At 73.2% G+C, this 13,649-nt stretch overlaps 3 protein-coding genes across 3 annotated transcripts in view; 1 reads left to right on the top strand and 2 right to left on the bottom strand.

Annotated features, from left to right (window-relative positions):
- The window catches only part of AURANDRAFT_60944 (hypothetical protein), a gene marked incomplete at both ends in the record, with an annotated part of 13,000 nt that extends 10,137 nt beyond the window's left edge, over positions 1–2,863 (top strand). Inside the window, 3 exons of the mRNA XM_009034280.1 lie at positions 175–396; positions 516–2,387; positions 2,480–2,863. Coding sequence (XP_009032528.1) covers positions 175–396; positions 516–2,387; positions 2,480–2,863 — 2,478 coding nt within the window. The remainder of the gene's footprint in view (positions 1–174; positions 397–515; positions 2,388–2,479) is intronic.
- A 2,203-nt stretch (positions 2,864–5,066) lies between these two features.
- On the bottom strand, positions 5,067–5,894 carry AURANDRAFT_60943 (hypothetical protein; the record flags this gene model as incomplete). Its single annotated transcript, XM_009034228.1, has 1 exon — positions 5,067–5,894. The coding sequence occupies one exon, from the start codon at positions 5,892–5,894 to the stop codon at positions 5,067–5,069; it is 828 nt and encodes a 275-aa protein (XP_009032476.1).
- Positions 5,895–8,013: 2,119 nt separating this feature from the next.
- Positions 8,014–13,643, bottom strand: AURANDRAFT_60942 (hypothetical protein; the record flags this gene model as incomplete). Its single annotated transcript, XM_009034227.1, has 5 exons — positions 8,014–8,040; positions 9,207–9,322; positions 9,524–12,948; positions 13,101–13,246; positions 13,365–13,643. 5 exons carry the CDS (start codon positions 13,641–13,643, stop codon positions 8,014–8,016), a joined length of 3,993 nt encoding a protein of 1,330 aa, XP_009032475.1.
- Between the last annotated feature and the right edge of the window lie 6 nt (positions 13,644–13,649).

Here is a 13,649-nt window from a genome sequence, read left to right as displayed (position 1 = left end):
GGCACACATTAAGGTAAATTCTCACCTTTGCAACGCTGTGCACGAACCACCCGCCATTATCAACGACACTCCTGAGGAATTGTACCCGAGGCAGCACAAGCTGCTTCCAGTTAGGCGTCGTCTCCTGTGCGACGAGCACCAGGGCAAACAAGGCGTTAGTTAGGAGCCTGTTAGGGACATGAGCCGCACGCGGCGCCCGACGCCGGCGGCGGCCTCACGCCCGCGCAGATGGTCGAGGCCGCCTTGATCGCGAACGCGGACCCCAAGACGGGGTTCGGCATCCTCAAGGGCCACCTGCCCAACAGGGGCGGCACCGTCGAGGCGCGGCTCGCGCCGCCGCCGCGGAACGCGCCGCCGCGGCCGCGGCACCGCCCGGCCTGCGACCGCCGGCCGAGCGTTCGCCGTGCCCGGCGAGATGATGGACGGTCTCGGCGGCCGGCGCGCCATCGCCTAAGAAGAAGTCGGTGTGTAGCGACGATGGACGTTGAATGCGTGTTTGAAGGAAAGAAGCAGAGGCGACATTCACAATGTGCCGCCTCCTCCTGGCCTGCGCGGGCGACGGCGCCGACGACATCCCGCTGGACTCGCTCGTCAAGGCGAAGTCCACCACTCGGTCGAAGCTCTTCGGCCTGCAGCGCGGCGAGCGGCTCCACGGCTTCGGCGTCGCGTGGCTCCCGGTGCGCGGGCCGGCGGGCTGCGTCGTCACGCTCCGGCCGCCGCTCGACGACCTGAACGTGCGCCGCGTCGCCGCGGCGGCGGGTGGCCGCGTCGCGCTCGCGCACGTGCGGAGCTGCGCCTGCGACAGCTGCCCGGCGACGACGTACTGCCCGGCGTCGGAGCCGAACTGCCAGCCCTTCGCGCGCGGAGAATTGGTCTTCGCGCACGTCGGCATCCTCGCGCACCACCGCGCGCTCGCGAAGAGCGGCGGCGAGGCCGCGCGGCGCGCGGACGCCGCGGGCGCGCTGGACTGCGGCAACTCGGACAGCGCGTTCCTGTTTCGCGTCTTCGTCTCTCTGTACGACGAGACGCGGGACGTCGCCGCGGCGCTGCGGCGGCTCGCGGCGCTCGTCGCCGCCGACGCGCCGCCCTCGTCGCTGAATCTGGTCGCGGCCGACGGCGCCGGCGCGGTCGCGCTGCGGTTCCGGTCCCCGGGCGACGGCCGGCCGCCGCCGCCGCTCTGGTACGCGCGCGGGAAGCGCGGCGGCGTCGTCGTCGCGTCGGCGGCCGTGCGCCGCGACGACGTCGACCCCGGCGCCTGGGCCGAGGCCCCCGCGGGGACGCTGCTCCGGTGGACGCGGGCCGGCGGCCTCGAGGCGACGCGGTTCGCGCCGGAGGCGCCGCGGAAGTTCGCGCCCCCCGGAACCGAACGCGCGCGCCCGCCGCCCGAGGACGAGGTGCCGGCGCCCCCGAGGCCGCCGCGGGCGCCGGCTCCGGCGAAGAAGGACGGCGCGGCGCTCAAGGCCGCCGACGCGCGGCTCCGCGCCGTCGTCGCGGCCGCGGCGAGGGACGACCCGGCCGCGGGCAAAAGGCTCGCGGCGGCGAAGAAGCGGATCTACGCCGCGCTCAGGGGCGCCGCCGCCGTCGACGCCGCGGCCGTCGACGCCGCCGTCGCCGAGCTCGAGGGGGCGCGGGCGCCGCCGCCGCCGAGCTACGCGGCGCGCCTCGCGGCGTGCGGCGCCGGCGGCGACGGCGACGCCGCGCGGGCGATCCTCGCGGAGCTCGAGGCCGCGCGGCCGGGCGCGCCCGCGGCCCACGCCCTCGCGCTGCTCCAGGCGCGCATGTACGACGCGCGCTACGAGGACGACGGCGCCGAGGGCTCCGCCGGCGGCGACAAGGCCGGCGTCGAGGAGGTCAAGGACGTCATGGCCTCGGAGAGCGCGGCGTTCCGCGGCGTCTTCGCCGCGGCGCGGCGGGGCGCGCCGTCGCCGGCGTCCCTGCGCGTGCTCGACTTCGGCTCCGGCGACGGCCGCTACCTCGCCGAGTTCTGCCGCACCGCGGCCGCGGTTTTGCAGGGCGGCGACGAACTCGAGGTCGTCGCCTACGACGTGAGCGCCGGCGCGCTCCGCGCGTTCCGGCGGCGCTGCCTGCGGGACGCGGGCTTTTCCGCGCGCGGCGGCGGCCCGCTCGGTGCTGTTGTGAAGGATGTGGCCGCGGCCGGTGGTGGGACAGCCGCACTCACGATCGCCTTCGTCCGCGGCGACGCCGTCGCGTCGCCGGAGGCCGTCGAGGCCCTGCTGCGGTGCGGCGCGGCGGGCGACGTGTTCGACGTCGCGGTGTCGGGCTGGGGGAGCACGTCGGCGATCCCGGACCTCGAAGGCGCGCGCGGGCCGTCGCGGCAGGACGGTTTCGTCGCCGCGCTCTGCCGCCTCGCGCCGCGCCTGCTCCAGGTCGTGTCGTCGGCGAACAACTTCATGGGCCCCCAGCAAACCTACGCGGACCTCCGCGCGGCGCGCGCGCCGCGGCGGGATCCGATGCTGAGGCGCTCGACGCGCGGATCCGCCTCGCGACGCGGCCCGGCGACTTCTACTACCCCGTCGCGGGCCACGACTACTTCTTCTCCGCCGTGACGCCCGCGCGCGAGCGCCAGCGGCTCCTCGCGGCGGGCTTCGCCGAGGCGACCATCTCCGCGTGCAACGTCGTCTCCTTCCGCGACATCCTCGGCAGCGCCGTCGTCGCCAAGCTCGAGCGCGCGGCGTTGCGGCTCGTCGACGCCGACGACCACCTGGGGCTCCAGCGGCTCCTCGCGCTCGGCGCGGCGCGCGCGACGGGCGAAAAGGCGCGGCGGACCGCGCGGCTCTTCGACCCGGACCGCACGCTCGTCGACCAGGCCGCGCGCTACCTCATCTCCGTCGCGCGCCGCTAGCCGCGTTACGAGCACCCTAGGAGAGGCGCTTGGGCCGGAAGGGCACCGCGGAGAACGTGTCGCCGGGGTGCTTGAAGAGCGGGTGGTAGCCGAAGTCCTTCTGGAGCATCTTGATGCCCTTGTCGTGGAAGGTGCGCGCCTTGTCGTAGTGGGTCTTGATGCCCTCCGTGTTCTTGCCGTAGGTCGACTGGAAGGGCCCGATCTCGCCTGGGCAGGACAAGCGTGCGAACTTTCCAACTTTGGAGGCTCGTATCTCGGTCGGTCTCCGCTCAATTCGGCCCATTTTTGGACGAGCGATCATCTCTCGGAGCGCTCTCGACGCGTGGATGCTTTTTCCGGAACGCGCGCGCGCGGAACACTCATGTTGAAGCGAACTTGAATCACTCTTGTCCTGCCCCGGATCTCGCGGTCGTACGTCTCGGCCCAGCCCTCGTTCGCGTCGAGCCGCTTCTTGATCTCGTCGCGCCGGATCTGGAGGCGCTTGATCTGGCGCTCGTACTCCGCCTTGCCGTTCTCGTCGGCCTTGATCTCGCCGTCGAGCACGTTCAGCTTGTTCCGCAGCGTCTCGACGACGCCGACGATGCCGCTCGCCGTCAGGTTCATCTTGTCGAAGGTCTGGGGCGTCATCTTCAGCTCGCTCGGCTTCTTCTTCTTCTGGCTCGCCATGGCGCGGCGCCGCGCCGGCGGGGAGCTCCCCGGGGGGCGTCGAGCGGCGGCCCGGGGACGACGACGGGGGAGGGCTGCTGCGTTTTAGCCAGGGATGTTGTTCTTACGCTTGAAGGCCGATATGTTGTGGATGCGGCCGTCAACTTCGACCTGAAGCCCTTTTCGATCGCGTTCGAATTCGTTCCTATAGCTAGGCCTACCATATGTGGAAGCTCGATTCCCCTTCCGCGCCCGCCGGGTCGGCGAAGATGTCGGGCGGGTACGCGACGAAGGACGCCGCCGCGACGCGGCACTCGCCGTCGGCGTCGTAGTAGAGCGCCCGCGCGACTTTCGCGAAGTTCCTCGAGAGTTCACTGTGATAGCCGGTGTCGAGATAGGCGCCGGGTCGGAGCATGTGCATGAAGCCAGCGAGCGGGTCCATCACGACGAGGCCCCCGAAGGCGCACGCGCAGAAGTGCTCGAGGCTCATGGCCCGCTTCGAGCCCGCGGGAAGGCCGAGCGCCTCGCTCCCGAGGCTGTCGCGGATCGCCCGTTTGAAGGCCGCCGCCTCCGTTCGAAAGCCGAGGCGAAAGTCCATCCCCTGCTCTCTCGGATGGTCGCCGGACATGAGGTGAACGTGCGCGGAGTACGTTTTCCCGTCGTGCTCGAAGTCGAGGTCGACGTTCGCCGAGAACGCGGACGCGCATCCGACGCCGCTGGCGTGGCTATAGGCCATGTCCGCCTCCTCCTCCATGCCCACGATCCAGGCGCCGTCGTCGCCCTGCTCATAGGTCATGCAGTGGTCGCCGTTGAACTTGACGACGAGCGAGGCGCCCGACGCTTCGTGCGTCCACGTCGCGCGATGGGATATGGACCGATGGAGATTGACGCGGCCCGGACCCATGTCCCGCCGCGAGGTCTCGGGGCGACAGGGCGCGAACTCGGCCAGCGCGAGGCCCTCGAGCCAGGGCGCGTCGCCAGCGACGCCCAGGAGCGCGGATCGCACGCGGTCGCCGATGTCCGCGAGCCGCGCCCTCTCCGCGGCCGTCGGCGCCTTGGTCGCAGGCTTCTTCTTGGCCTTGGTCGCCGTGCTTTTCTTCTTGGCCGGCCTGGCCGCGGGCTTCTTGGCCTTGGTCGCCGTGCTTTTCTTCGCCCGCGCCTTCGCGGGCGGCTTTCGCGCCGCGGGCTTCCGCGCCGCGGGCTTCTTCGCGACGGGCTTTGTCTTCGCCGGCGCCGCGGCCGCGTTCGCGCGCTTCGCGGAGCGCGGCCCGCGGCGCAGCCGCGCGGCGTCGTCGGGATCCGACAGGTCGAGAGGTTCGCAGTACATGCGGAAGCGCGCGGCGTCGTACTTGAAATGCGCCACGCGCGGCTCCTCGCGCTGGCTGATGTAGCCGGCATGCCACACGCCATTAACCTCGAGCTCGACCGCGTCGCCCACCGCGTAGTCCATGTTGTTATGAAGCGCTGTTTTTAATTAAGTTCAACATCTCTTTGACTCATGATTTTGATGTTGAAGTCTGGAGCGGCGTCGAGCCGCCATGTGCACAGCCCGGACTCCTTACGCCGGCGCCCCGTTGTCGTCGTCCTGGGGCGACGCGAGGGCCCGGAAGCCGAGGTAGGTCGTCAGGAGCAAGGCCGGCACCGTGAGCGCGGGCATGATCCGCGGCGGCCAGTGCGCGTAGAAGCGCGCCGCGACGAGGAACGCGAGCCGCCGGAGCATCTGGAGGTAGTTCTGGTACTCCGTGTGGTCGTTGTAGATGGCGGCCATGAGGATGATGAGCGTGCAGAGGCTGCTGGACACGAAGTTGTTGATGCGTCGCGTCGACGTCGTCTCGCCGGCCTTCGGGATCGCGTGCTGCAGCGCGATGGCGCCGAGCCAGTTGACGAGCCCCTGGAGGAAGCAGACGCGACATGCGAGGTACTCGAGCTCGAACGTGACCTTGAGCATGGCCATGGGCGTCGCCGCGGCCGCCGCCGAGCCGTCGCTCAGGAGCATGGTGCCCGTGATCGTCGTGATGAAGACGGCCAGAATCTCGAGCGTGAAGGCCGAGATGAGCATGAGGCGCACGCCCTTCTTCGCGACGCGGACGCGCCGCCGGTCCGCGGCGCGCGGCGCCATGGACGGGTCGTTCTCGACGTCGTAGAGCGACGCGATGACGGCGCCGGCGACGAGCGACGCGGGCGCCGCGTAGTTGGCGCACCACTCGTAGGCGTCGAAGCGCAGCTCCGCGGCGCTGCGCACGGCGGCGGCGAGCGGCAGCGCCGAAAGCCGGGTGGGTTGCCGGTGCTGCGCGTGGCGGCGGTGCGCGCGTCGCGGCAGCGACGTCGTCGGCGCCACGAGCGCCGCGGTTGCGTGGAGCAGCGCCGCGCAAATGACGCGCCGCATCGTTGGCAGCCCGACGGTGCCCGACGGTCGGGAAATCCGAGCCGACGACGACGAGAAGCAGTGGCTTCTCGACCTCAAGCGCTGCCCGGTGTGCTTTGTCCACAGTTCGGCGAGCGCTCGGCAAGACTCGTCGAGGTCCTCGAGATCGCGAGGGCCGTCGAACAGTCAAATGTCGTTTTACGAGCACCACGGTCATGAACAAAACCAGCGCCCGCTCCCCGACGGCTACGGCGACCTTCGCGAGGCGCCCGCCGGCGGCGGCGCCGACGCGCCGGAGCCCGAGGCGGCGCCGCCGGCGGCCGTCTCGCAGGTCCACCGCGAGGGCGCCCCGCGGCCCGCGGCGCGGCCCTTCTTCCGCGAGCCGCGGTCGCGGTCGCCGAGCGGCGGCCGCTTCGGCTTCGCGCAGGGCATCGGGTGCCGCGAGGAGCGCTACCGGCGCGGCCGCTACCTGAGCCGCGCGAGCTCGAGCCGGAGCCGGAGCCCGAGCTCGAGCCGGAGCCGGAGCCGCCGCCGCCGAAGGAAGCGCCGGAGCCGGCGGCGGTCGCGCCGCGGCGACCGGCGGCGGCGGTCGCGGCGGCGGCGCCGCGCCGACTCGACCGCGTCGGACTCGTCCGGCGACCACTCGCCGAGCCGCGGCGCGCACGGCCGGCCGCACCCGCGGCGCCGCGCCGACTCGCCCCGCCACGGCCGCGGCCGCCCCCGGGACCAGGTCGACTACTCGTCGGTCTCGTCGCTGAGCTCGTCGCCGTCGGAGTCGTCGCGGTCGCGGTCGCGGCCGCGGCGGCGCCGCCGCCGGTCCCGGAGCGCGGCCCGCGCGGCGCCGGCGGCGGCGCCGGCGGCCGCGGCGCCGGCGGCGAGGGCCGAGGCCGCCGCGCCGCCGCCGCGGGCCGCGTCGCCGGGCCCGGGGTCGTCGCGCGGCGACCGCGACCCCCGGGCCTCGCCGGTCGACGACCCGGAGCCCGCTGCGCCGGCGCCGCCGGCGCGCGAGGCCCTCCGGGACCACGTCGTGCGGCCCGAGGAGATCGAGGCCAAGGCGCGCCGCATCGCCGCGGAGCTGCTCGAGGCCAAGGCGCGTCTCGCCGCGGCGCGCGCGCCGGCGCCGCCGGCCGCCGTTCCCGCGGAGGAGGCGTACGACGCGGCGGCGGCGGCGGACGCCTACGGCGCCGCCGACGCGGAGGACGTCGCGGCCGAGGAGGACGGCGGCGCGGAGGCGGCGGAGGAGGCCGGCGGCGCGGAGGCGGCGGAGGAGGTTGCCATTCGCCGCGATCGCCGCCCATATTCCCGCCGCAGAGGACCCCCCCAGGGCGCGCCGAGCCTCGGCGCCTTCGTCCGCGACAAAAAGACGGGGAAGACGCCGCGGCGCGAGGGCGTCGTCGTCGAGGTCAAGGGCGGCGGCTGGCGCGTCGTGCTCTCGGCGGACGGCGCGCGGTGGACGCAGAAGAACAATTTCCTCGGCGCCATCCTGAACCGCGGCCCGCCGGCGTCGCTCGTGGCGCGCTGCGCGGCCCTCGGCTGGGACTGCGCGGCCCTCGGCTGGAGCGAGACGCCGGCCGGGGAGGCCGCGGCGCCGGAGGAGGCCGCGGCGCCGGCGCCGCCGGCGCCGCCGGAGGCGGAGGACGACGACGGCGAGGCGGAGCTCGGGGCCGCGCTGCAGGCGGCGCTCGCCGCCCGCGGCCCGCGGCCCTCGGCGACGCTCGCGGCCGCGCTCGCCGCGCTGCCCTCGCCGGGGCCGGCGCCGGCCGCGGCGGCCGCGCCGGCCGCGCCGCCGGCGCCGGCGCCGCCGGCCTTGGAGGTCGGCCCGGCGCTCTTCGGCTTCGTCGACGCCCTGCCGCCGACGCTCGCGGACGTCGAGAAGATGACGGCCAAGCAGCTGCGGAAGGCGCTCCAGGAGCGCGACGTCGAATTCAAGAAGGGCGACCCGAAGCGCATCCTCAAGGCCATGCTCCTGGGGCACATGGGCCTGTGAGCGCGGGGTGCGCGCCTAATCTCGGGAATTTGGCCGCGAGGAGGACGGTGTGGGAGAGCGGTCGCGAGACCCCCGGCGAGATAATAACTAGGATAGGCCGGAGGCCTTCTCCCGACCTCGCGCTCTCAGATTTTAAGCTTAAACTATCAGAGCTCACCACTCGTGCCGCCCGGCGAGCGCCTAATAACAACATGTCGTTCCAGCCCCCGGCCGGTACGTGCGCCCCGCGACCCCGCGCGACCGGATTTCGCGCGAACCATCGCAAATCGTTCGACGCGTCCGCAGGTCCCGGATCCTTTGGTGCGCTCTCGTCGCCGGCGCCGCCCAAGCGGCCCCACGAGGGCGGCGGCGAGGACCCGGACGCGAAGAAGCCGCGCGAGGACGCGCCGCCCGCCGCCGCGCCCGCCGCCCCCGCGCCGGTCGCGCCCGCCGCGCCCGCGGGGCCGTCCGAGGACGAGGTCAAGGCCAAGCTCGCCGCCGTGTGGAAATCAAATCTTCAATGTGCGCGTATGCGACGGTTTCGACACGAGCTCTTCTGCCGTGCTTCGAGAACTCGACGAGAGCAATCGATCCGTCCAAAAATCAGCCGAATCGACTTCGATTTGACGGAGCTAGAGAGTTCTGAAGTTTGGTGGGGACCCCCCAAACCAGTGGTTGATTTCCACACAGGCTCGCCGCGGAGGCCGAGGCCGCGCGCAAGCAGCGCGAGGCCGAGCAGGCGAAGCGCGAGGCCGACCTCCGCGCGGCGAAGCAGGCCGAGGCCGAGGCGCGCGAGAAACAGCGCGCGGAGGCCGAGGCGCGCGAGCGCGCGGCCGCCGCCAAGGCCAAGGCCGACGCGGAGGCCAAGGCCAAGGCCGCGGCGGAGGCCCAGGCCAAGGCCGCGGCGGAGGCCAAGGCCAAGGCCGCGGCGGAGGCCAAGGCGGCCGCGGAGGCCAAGGCGGCCGCGGAGGCCAAGGCCAAGGCCGAGGCCGACGCCGCGCCCGCGCCCGCGCCCGCCGCGCCGCCCGCGCCCGCCGCGCCCGCCGAGGCCGCCGCGCCCGCCGCCGAGCCCGCCGCCGAGGAGGCGCCCCTGCCGCCGCCCATGGAGTTCAAGAAGAAGCCCGCGCGCAAGGCCAAGGTCTGGACGGTCGAGGCCGTGGAGAAGCTCACGGTCGCCAAGCTCAAGGCCGAGCTCAAGAAGCTCAAGCTCGACCAGGAGGGCCGCAAGGCCGAGCTCAAGCAGCGCCTCCTCGAGGGCCTCGGCCTCGCCAAGGCCGAGTAGGCCGCTTCGGGCCGCCCCAAGCCGCGGCCCCGCGAAAGGACGCGCCCGCGCGTCGTAAGGAAGAGGCTCGTCAGCCGAAACTTACGCTCCGGTTCAGGTCCGACGTGACCCAGTCCCGGATCGCCGACGGCTTCCGCGTGGGGGCCGCGTTCGCGTGGTGGCGGTAGCCGTGGACGCCCGGCTGGACCGTCGCGCGGAGGCCTGTGTGGGAATCAAATCTTCAACACGACTTCAATGTGCGCGTGTGCGGCCGTTTTCGACACGAGCTCCTCTGTCGTGCTTCGAGAACTCGATGAGCGTGATCGATTCGTCCAAAAATCAGCCGAATCGACTTCGATTTGACGGAGCTCGAGAATTTCAAAAGTTTGGCCGGGACGTCCCAAACCGGTGGTTGATTTCCACACAGCCGGAGGCCGATGGACCGGCCGAGGAAGGTCACGCGGTTCAGGTAGGACTTGTCGCGCCTCCGCCGCTTCTCCGCGGCGGCGAGCGTCGGGTCGGGCCGGTCGTCGTCCCGCGCGGGCGCCGCGGGCAGCGCGGGCAGCGCGGGCAGGCCCGGCGGCGGCGGCGCGGCCGCGGCGAGCGCCGCGCGCCGCGCGGCCATGGACGCGCGCCGCGCCGCGGCCTTGGACGACGCGACGCCCCGGGCCTGCTTCGCGAGGCGCGTCGCCCGCTTCCGCTTCTTGCGCTCGACCTTGAGCTCCGCGTCCGCGGCCTCGAGCTCCGCGGCGGCCGCGAGCTCCTCGGCGCGCTGGACGTCGCGCACGTGCGCGTCGGCCGCGGCGGCGCGGTCGCGGCGCCTCGCCGCGCGCTCGGCCTTGCGCGCCGCCGTGTCCGGCCGCTGGCCGCCGCGGCTCCCGCCGCGGCTCGAGGACCGGAGCGGCGTCGGCGCGTCGGAGAAGGAGACGACGGCGCCGGGCGTCCGCGGGCGCCGCCTCGCGCCGGGCGTCGACGCGCGGCGGGGCGTCGTCGGCGTCGCACCGCGGTCGCGGTGCCGCTCGAACGCCGCGGCCGCCTCCTCGACGGACCGCGTGACGATGCGGAGGCCCGTGTGGCCGTAGGTCTTGCGCTCCGCGTGCTTCGACTTGGGCCGCGGGACGCCGTCAGCGCCGAAGACGCACTCGCCGTGGTCGCCGATGGGGTTGCCGTTGAAGTCGTGCGTGTGCTCGTGCAGGTTGCTGTCGCGGAGGAGCGTGCCGCCGCGCGTCGTCGGGCGGAACGTGCCCCCGGGCGTGAGCGGCGGCACGAGGTGGCTCCCGTCGGGCGTCTTGGGCCGGCGCAGGCCGTGGTCCGCGAGGGGCTTGTGCTGGATCCGGCCGCCGGGCGTCAAAGGCCGGAGCGAGCCGCCGGGCGTCAGAGGCCGGAGCGTCCGCGTCTCGCGCGGCGTCGTCGCGAGGCGCGTGCCGCCCGGCGACAGGGGCGTCGCCGGCCGGCCCGACTGCGCGTTGGCCACGTCGACGCGGAGCCGCACGAGCAGCGTGCCGCCGGGCGTCGTCGGCCGCAGCGTGCCGCCGGACGTCGTCGGCCGAGCGACGGTGCCGCCGGGCGTCCGCGGCCGCCGCGCGCCGCCGACGGGCGTCGACGGCGGGTCGTCGTAGTCCGACGCCGCCGTCGGCGGCCGCGAGATGGCCGTGATGCCGCCGTCCTCGACGGGCAGGCCCAGCGGGATGCACTTGGTCAGCCGCGCGGCGCCGTCCCTCGCCTCGTCCGCGGCGTCGCCGGCCGCCTCCGCGGCGAAGGCCGCGTCGGCGAGCTTCGCGAGCCGCGGCGCCATGCGGCCCAGGGCGTGCTTGTCCACGGGCGCGCGGCGCGGCGGCGGCCGCGCGACGGCCCTTAAACCGTCGTAGTCCGCGTGCGCCGGGAGCAGGTCGACGGCGACGTGGCCGTGGGCCGTCTTCTGGGTCCGCGCGTCCGGGTGGCCGTCGGCGAGCGCGCGCGCGACGGCGACCATGCGCTGCTCCCACTCGTCGTAGGTCTCCTTCGTCCAGTGGTTCTCGTAGCTCAGCGGCGTCTTCACGTGCGCGCTCTTGTGCGTCAGGTGCGCGCAGAGCGCCGCGAGGGGGTTCTGGAGCCGGCCGTCGCCGCCGCCGCGGAGCACGGCGCACTCGCGGAACGTGTTGAGCACGCGCCGCGCGGACGCGCCCGTCACCAACCGGTCCGTCGTCGCGCGCCGCGCGAGGAGGTGCAGCGGGTGCCAGCCCTCGCCGTCGGCCGTCCGCGCGGCCTTGGACGACCACGTGAGCACGGCGCGGAGCACGTCGGCGCCGACGTCGGGCTTGCGGCGGAGCAGGCGGTGGAGCAGGAAGCCGCCGTGCTCGCCCGCGTCGCGCGCGTTCGCGCCGTCGTACCTCCGGAGCAGCCGATGGCAGAGACCCTCGTCGGTCTTGCCGTCGTCGACGACGTCGCCGAGGTCCGCCGTCTCGAGGTCGACCTTGTGCCGCTGGTGCTTGTGCGTCTTGACGTCGTGGAGGCCGTCCTCGAACTTGGCGAGGTTGAACTTGTTGTCGAGGTCGTCGTCGGAGCTCTCGGAGCCGTCGCCCGCCCTGCCGTCGGCGGCCTTGAGCATGGCCTCGTGGAGCTCCGGGGGCGCGAGGTCCAGGGACGTGACCTTGCCCTTGCCCGCGAGGCGCCACGACTCGGGGTAGGCCTTGACCAAGAGCTTGACGCACGCGACGGCCTGGTCCGCGTTCCAGGCGTAGGCCTCCTCCTCCGGCGCCTCGGGCTCGTCGTCGTCGTCCGCGCCGCCGGCGAGGCCCACGGCCACGGACGCGCGGCGGAACGCCGCGCGCACGTTCTCGACCTTGGTCTTCTTCTTCGGCGGCGGCCTCCGCCGGGCCCGGCCGTAGTTGCCGCTCGCGATCTCCTGCTCGACGACGTCCTTGAGGTCCGCGCAGGTCTGGCAGAAGAGGTGGATCGGGAGGTCGCCGCGCTGGTCGCGGAGGCGGCAGGCCTTGGCGCCGGACTTGGTGTCGAGGAGGAGCGCGAGGATGGCCGCCGCGCGCGGCCACGTCGGGTTCCGCATGCAGAAGAAGTGGAGCGGCGTCCAGCCCCGGAGGCCCCGGTGCGCGCCGCCCTTGGGGTGGGCCGCGTTCAGGCTGCGCACCATGTGGGGCGTCGCGGCCTCGCAGCCGTTCATGAGCGTGTGGATCGGGAGCATGCGCTGGAAGTCCTCGCGGAAAGGGGCGCCCGGCGACGCGCGGAAGAGGTAGTCGAAGGACGCGTCGTCCAAAGTCTCGCCGCAGCGGTCGAGGCAGCGCGCGAAGAGCGCGTGGCCCCGGTCGTCGAGCACGTCCGTGATGCCGCTGTAGTGGCCGTGCGCGTGCTTGAGCACGTCGACGACGCCCGGCGCGTCGCCCGCGTCCGCCGCGCGCCGCGCCTCGAACTTGAGCTGGCCCTTGAGCCGCTCCGCCTCGAAGCGGTCGTGGTCGTCGCGCTTGACCATGTCGAGCGCGTTCTCGCGGAGCGCCGCGACGCAGGCCTCGCGGTGCGGCAGGTCGAAGGGCAGCAAGCTCTCCGCTGTTTTTTCCCCTAACCCGTTCTTCCGCGCCTGGGGCAGGCACTCCGTCGCCGCGCCGGGGTAGGCCGCGCGGAGCGCGCTGAGGAGGGCCGGCGTCGCGCGGACGCCGTGGTGCGAGTTGTCGCCCTTGTTCCGCGCGTGCTGGCACAGGAGCTGCAGCGGCAGCCAGCCGCTCACGATGGGCGCGCGCGCGGCGGCCGGGTACAGGACCGTCAGCGCGCGGACCATCGTCGTCGTCGGGCGCGCCGTCGTGTGCGCGAGGATGTGGAGCGGGAACCAGCCCTGCTCGTTCGCCGTCTCCGCGGCGCGCCTGCGCGGGACACAACCCGTGGAACGGCCCGGTCCAGACCAGTGGAATGGCCCTGTCCAGCAAAACTTCGAACCTCTCGATCTCGGTCGCATCGAAGTCGATTCGACTGATGTTTGGACGGATCGTTTTCTCTCGGCGAATTCTTTTCAGACGGCAGAGAAACGATGTCGAACTCGTGCAAAACCATGCATATTGAAGTCGTGTTGCATATTTTTGCTCCCTGCCCCGCGGCGCGCTCGTCCCAGCGGAGCACCGTGAGGAACTGGGCCTCCGTGAGGTTCTTGAACCGCAGACAGGCCTGGGCAGATTCAACGTCGCTTCAACGTGAGTGTTCCACGCGCGCGTGTTCCGGGAAAAGCATCCACGCGTCGAGGCCGCTCCGAGAGATGATCGCCCGTCCAAAAATCAGCCGAAACGAGCGGAAAACGGCCGAGATCGGAGCCTTTGAAGCTGGGAATTTCGCTCTCTTGTGCTGCCCTGAAACAGGCGTGGAGGAGCAGGTGGTTCTGCGCGTTGCGCTCGTTCATGATGTACTGCATGACGCCCTCGACGTCGCCCTTGGCCGCCGCGGCGAGCAGCGCCGCCTGCTGGGCCTCGGCGGCGCGCTTGTGCTTCTCCTCGTGGTACTTGCGGTCGTTCTTGTGGACGCCGTGGTCGTGGCGGTGGTGCGCGTGGTGGTGCTTCGCCGGCGCCATGGGAAC

The sequence above is a fragment of the Aureococcus anophagefferens genome (genome assembly GCF_000186865.1).
Source record: "Aureococcus anophagefferens unplaced genomic scaffold AURANscaffold_1, whole genome shotgun sequence".
In the NCBI taxonomy this organism is placed as follows: Eukaryota; class Pelagophyceae; order Pelagomonadales; family Pelagomonadaceae; genus Aureococcus; species Aureococcus anophagefferens.
The sequence above is the reverse complement of the archived record's forward strand: the minus strand, read 5'-3'. Positions and strand labels throughout refer to the sequence as shown.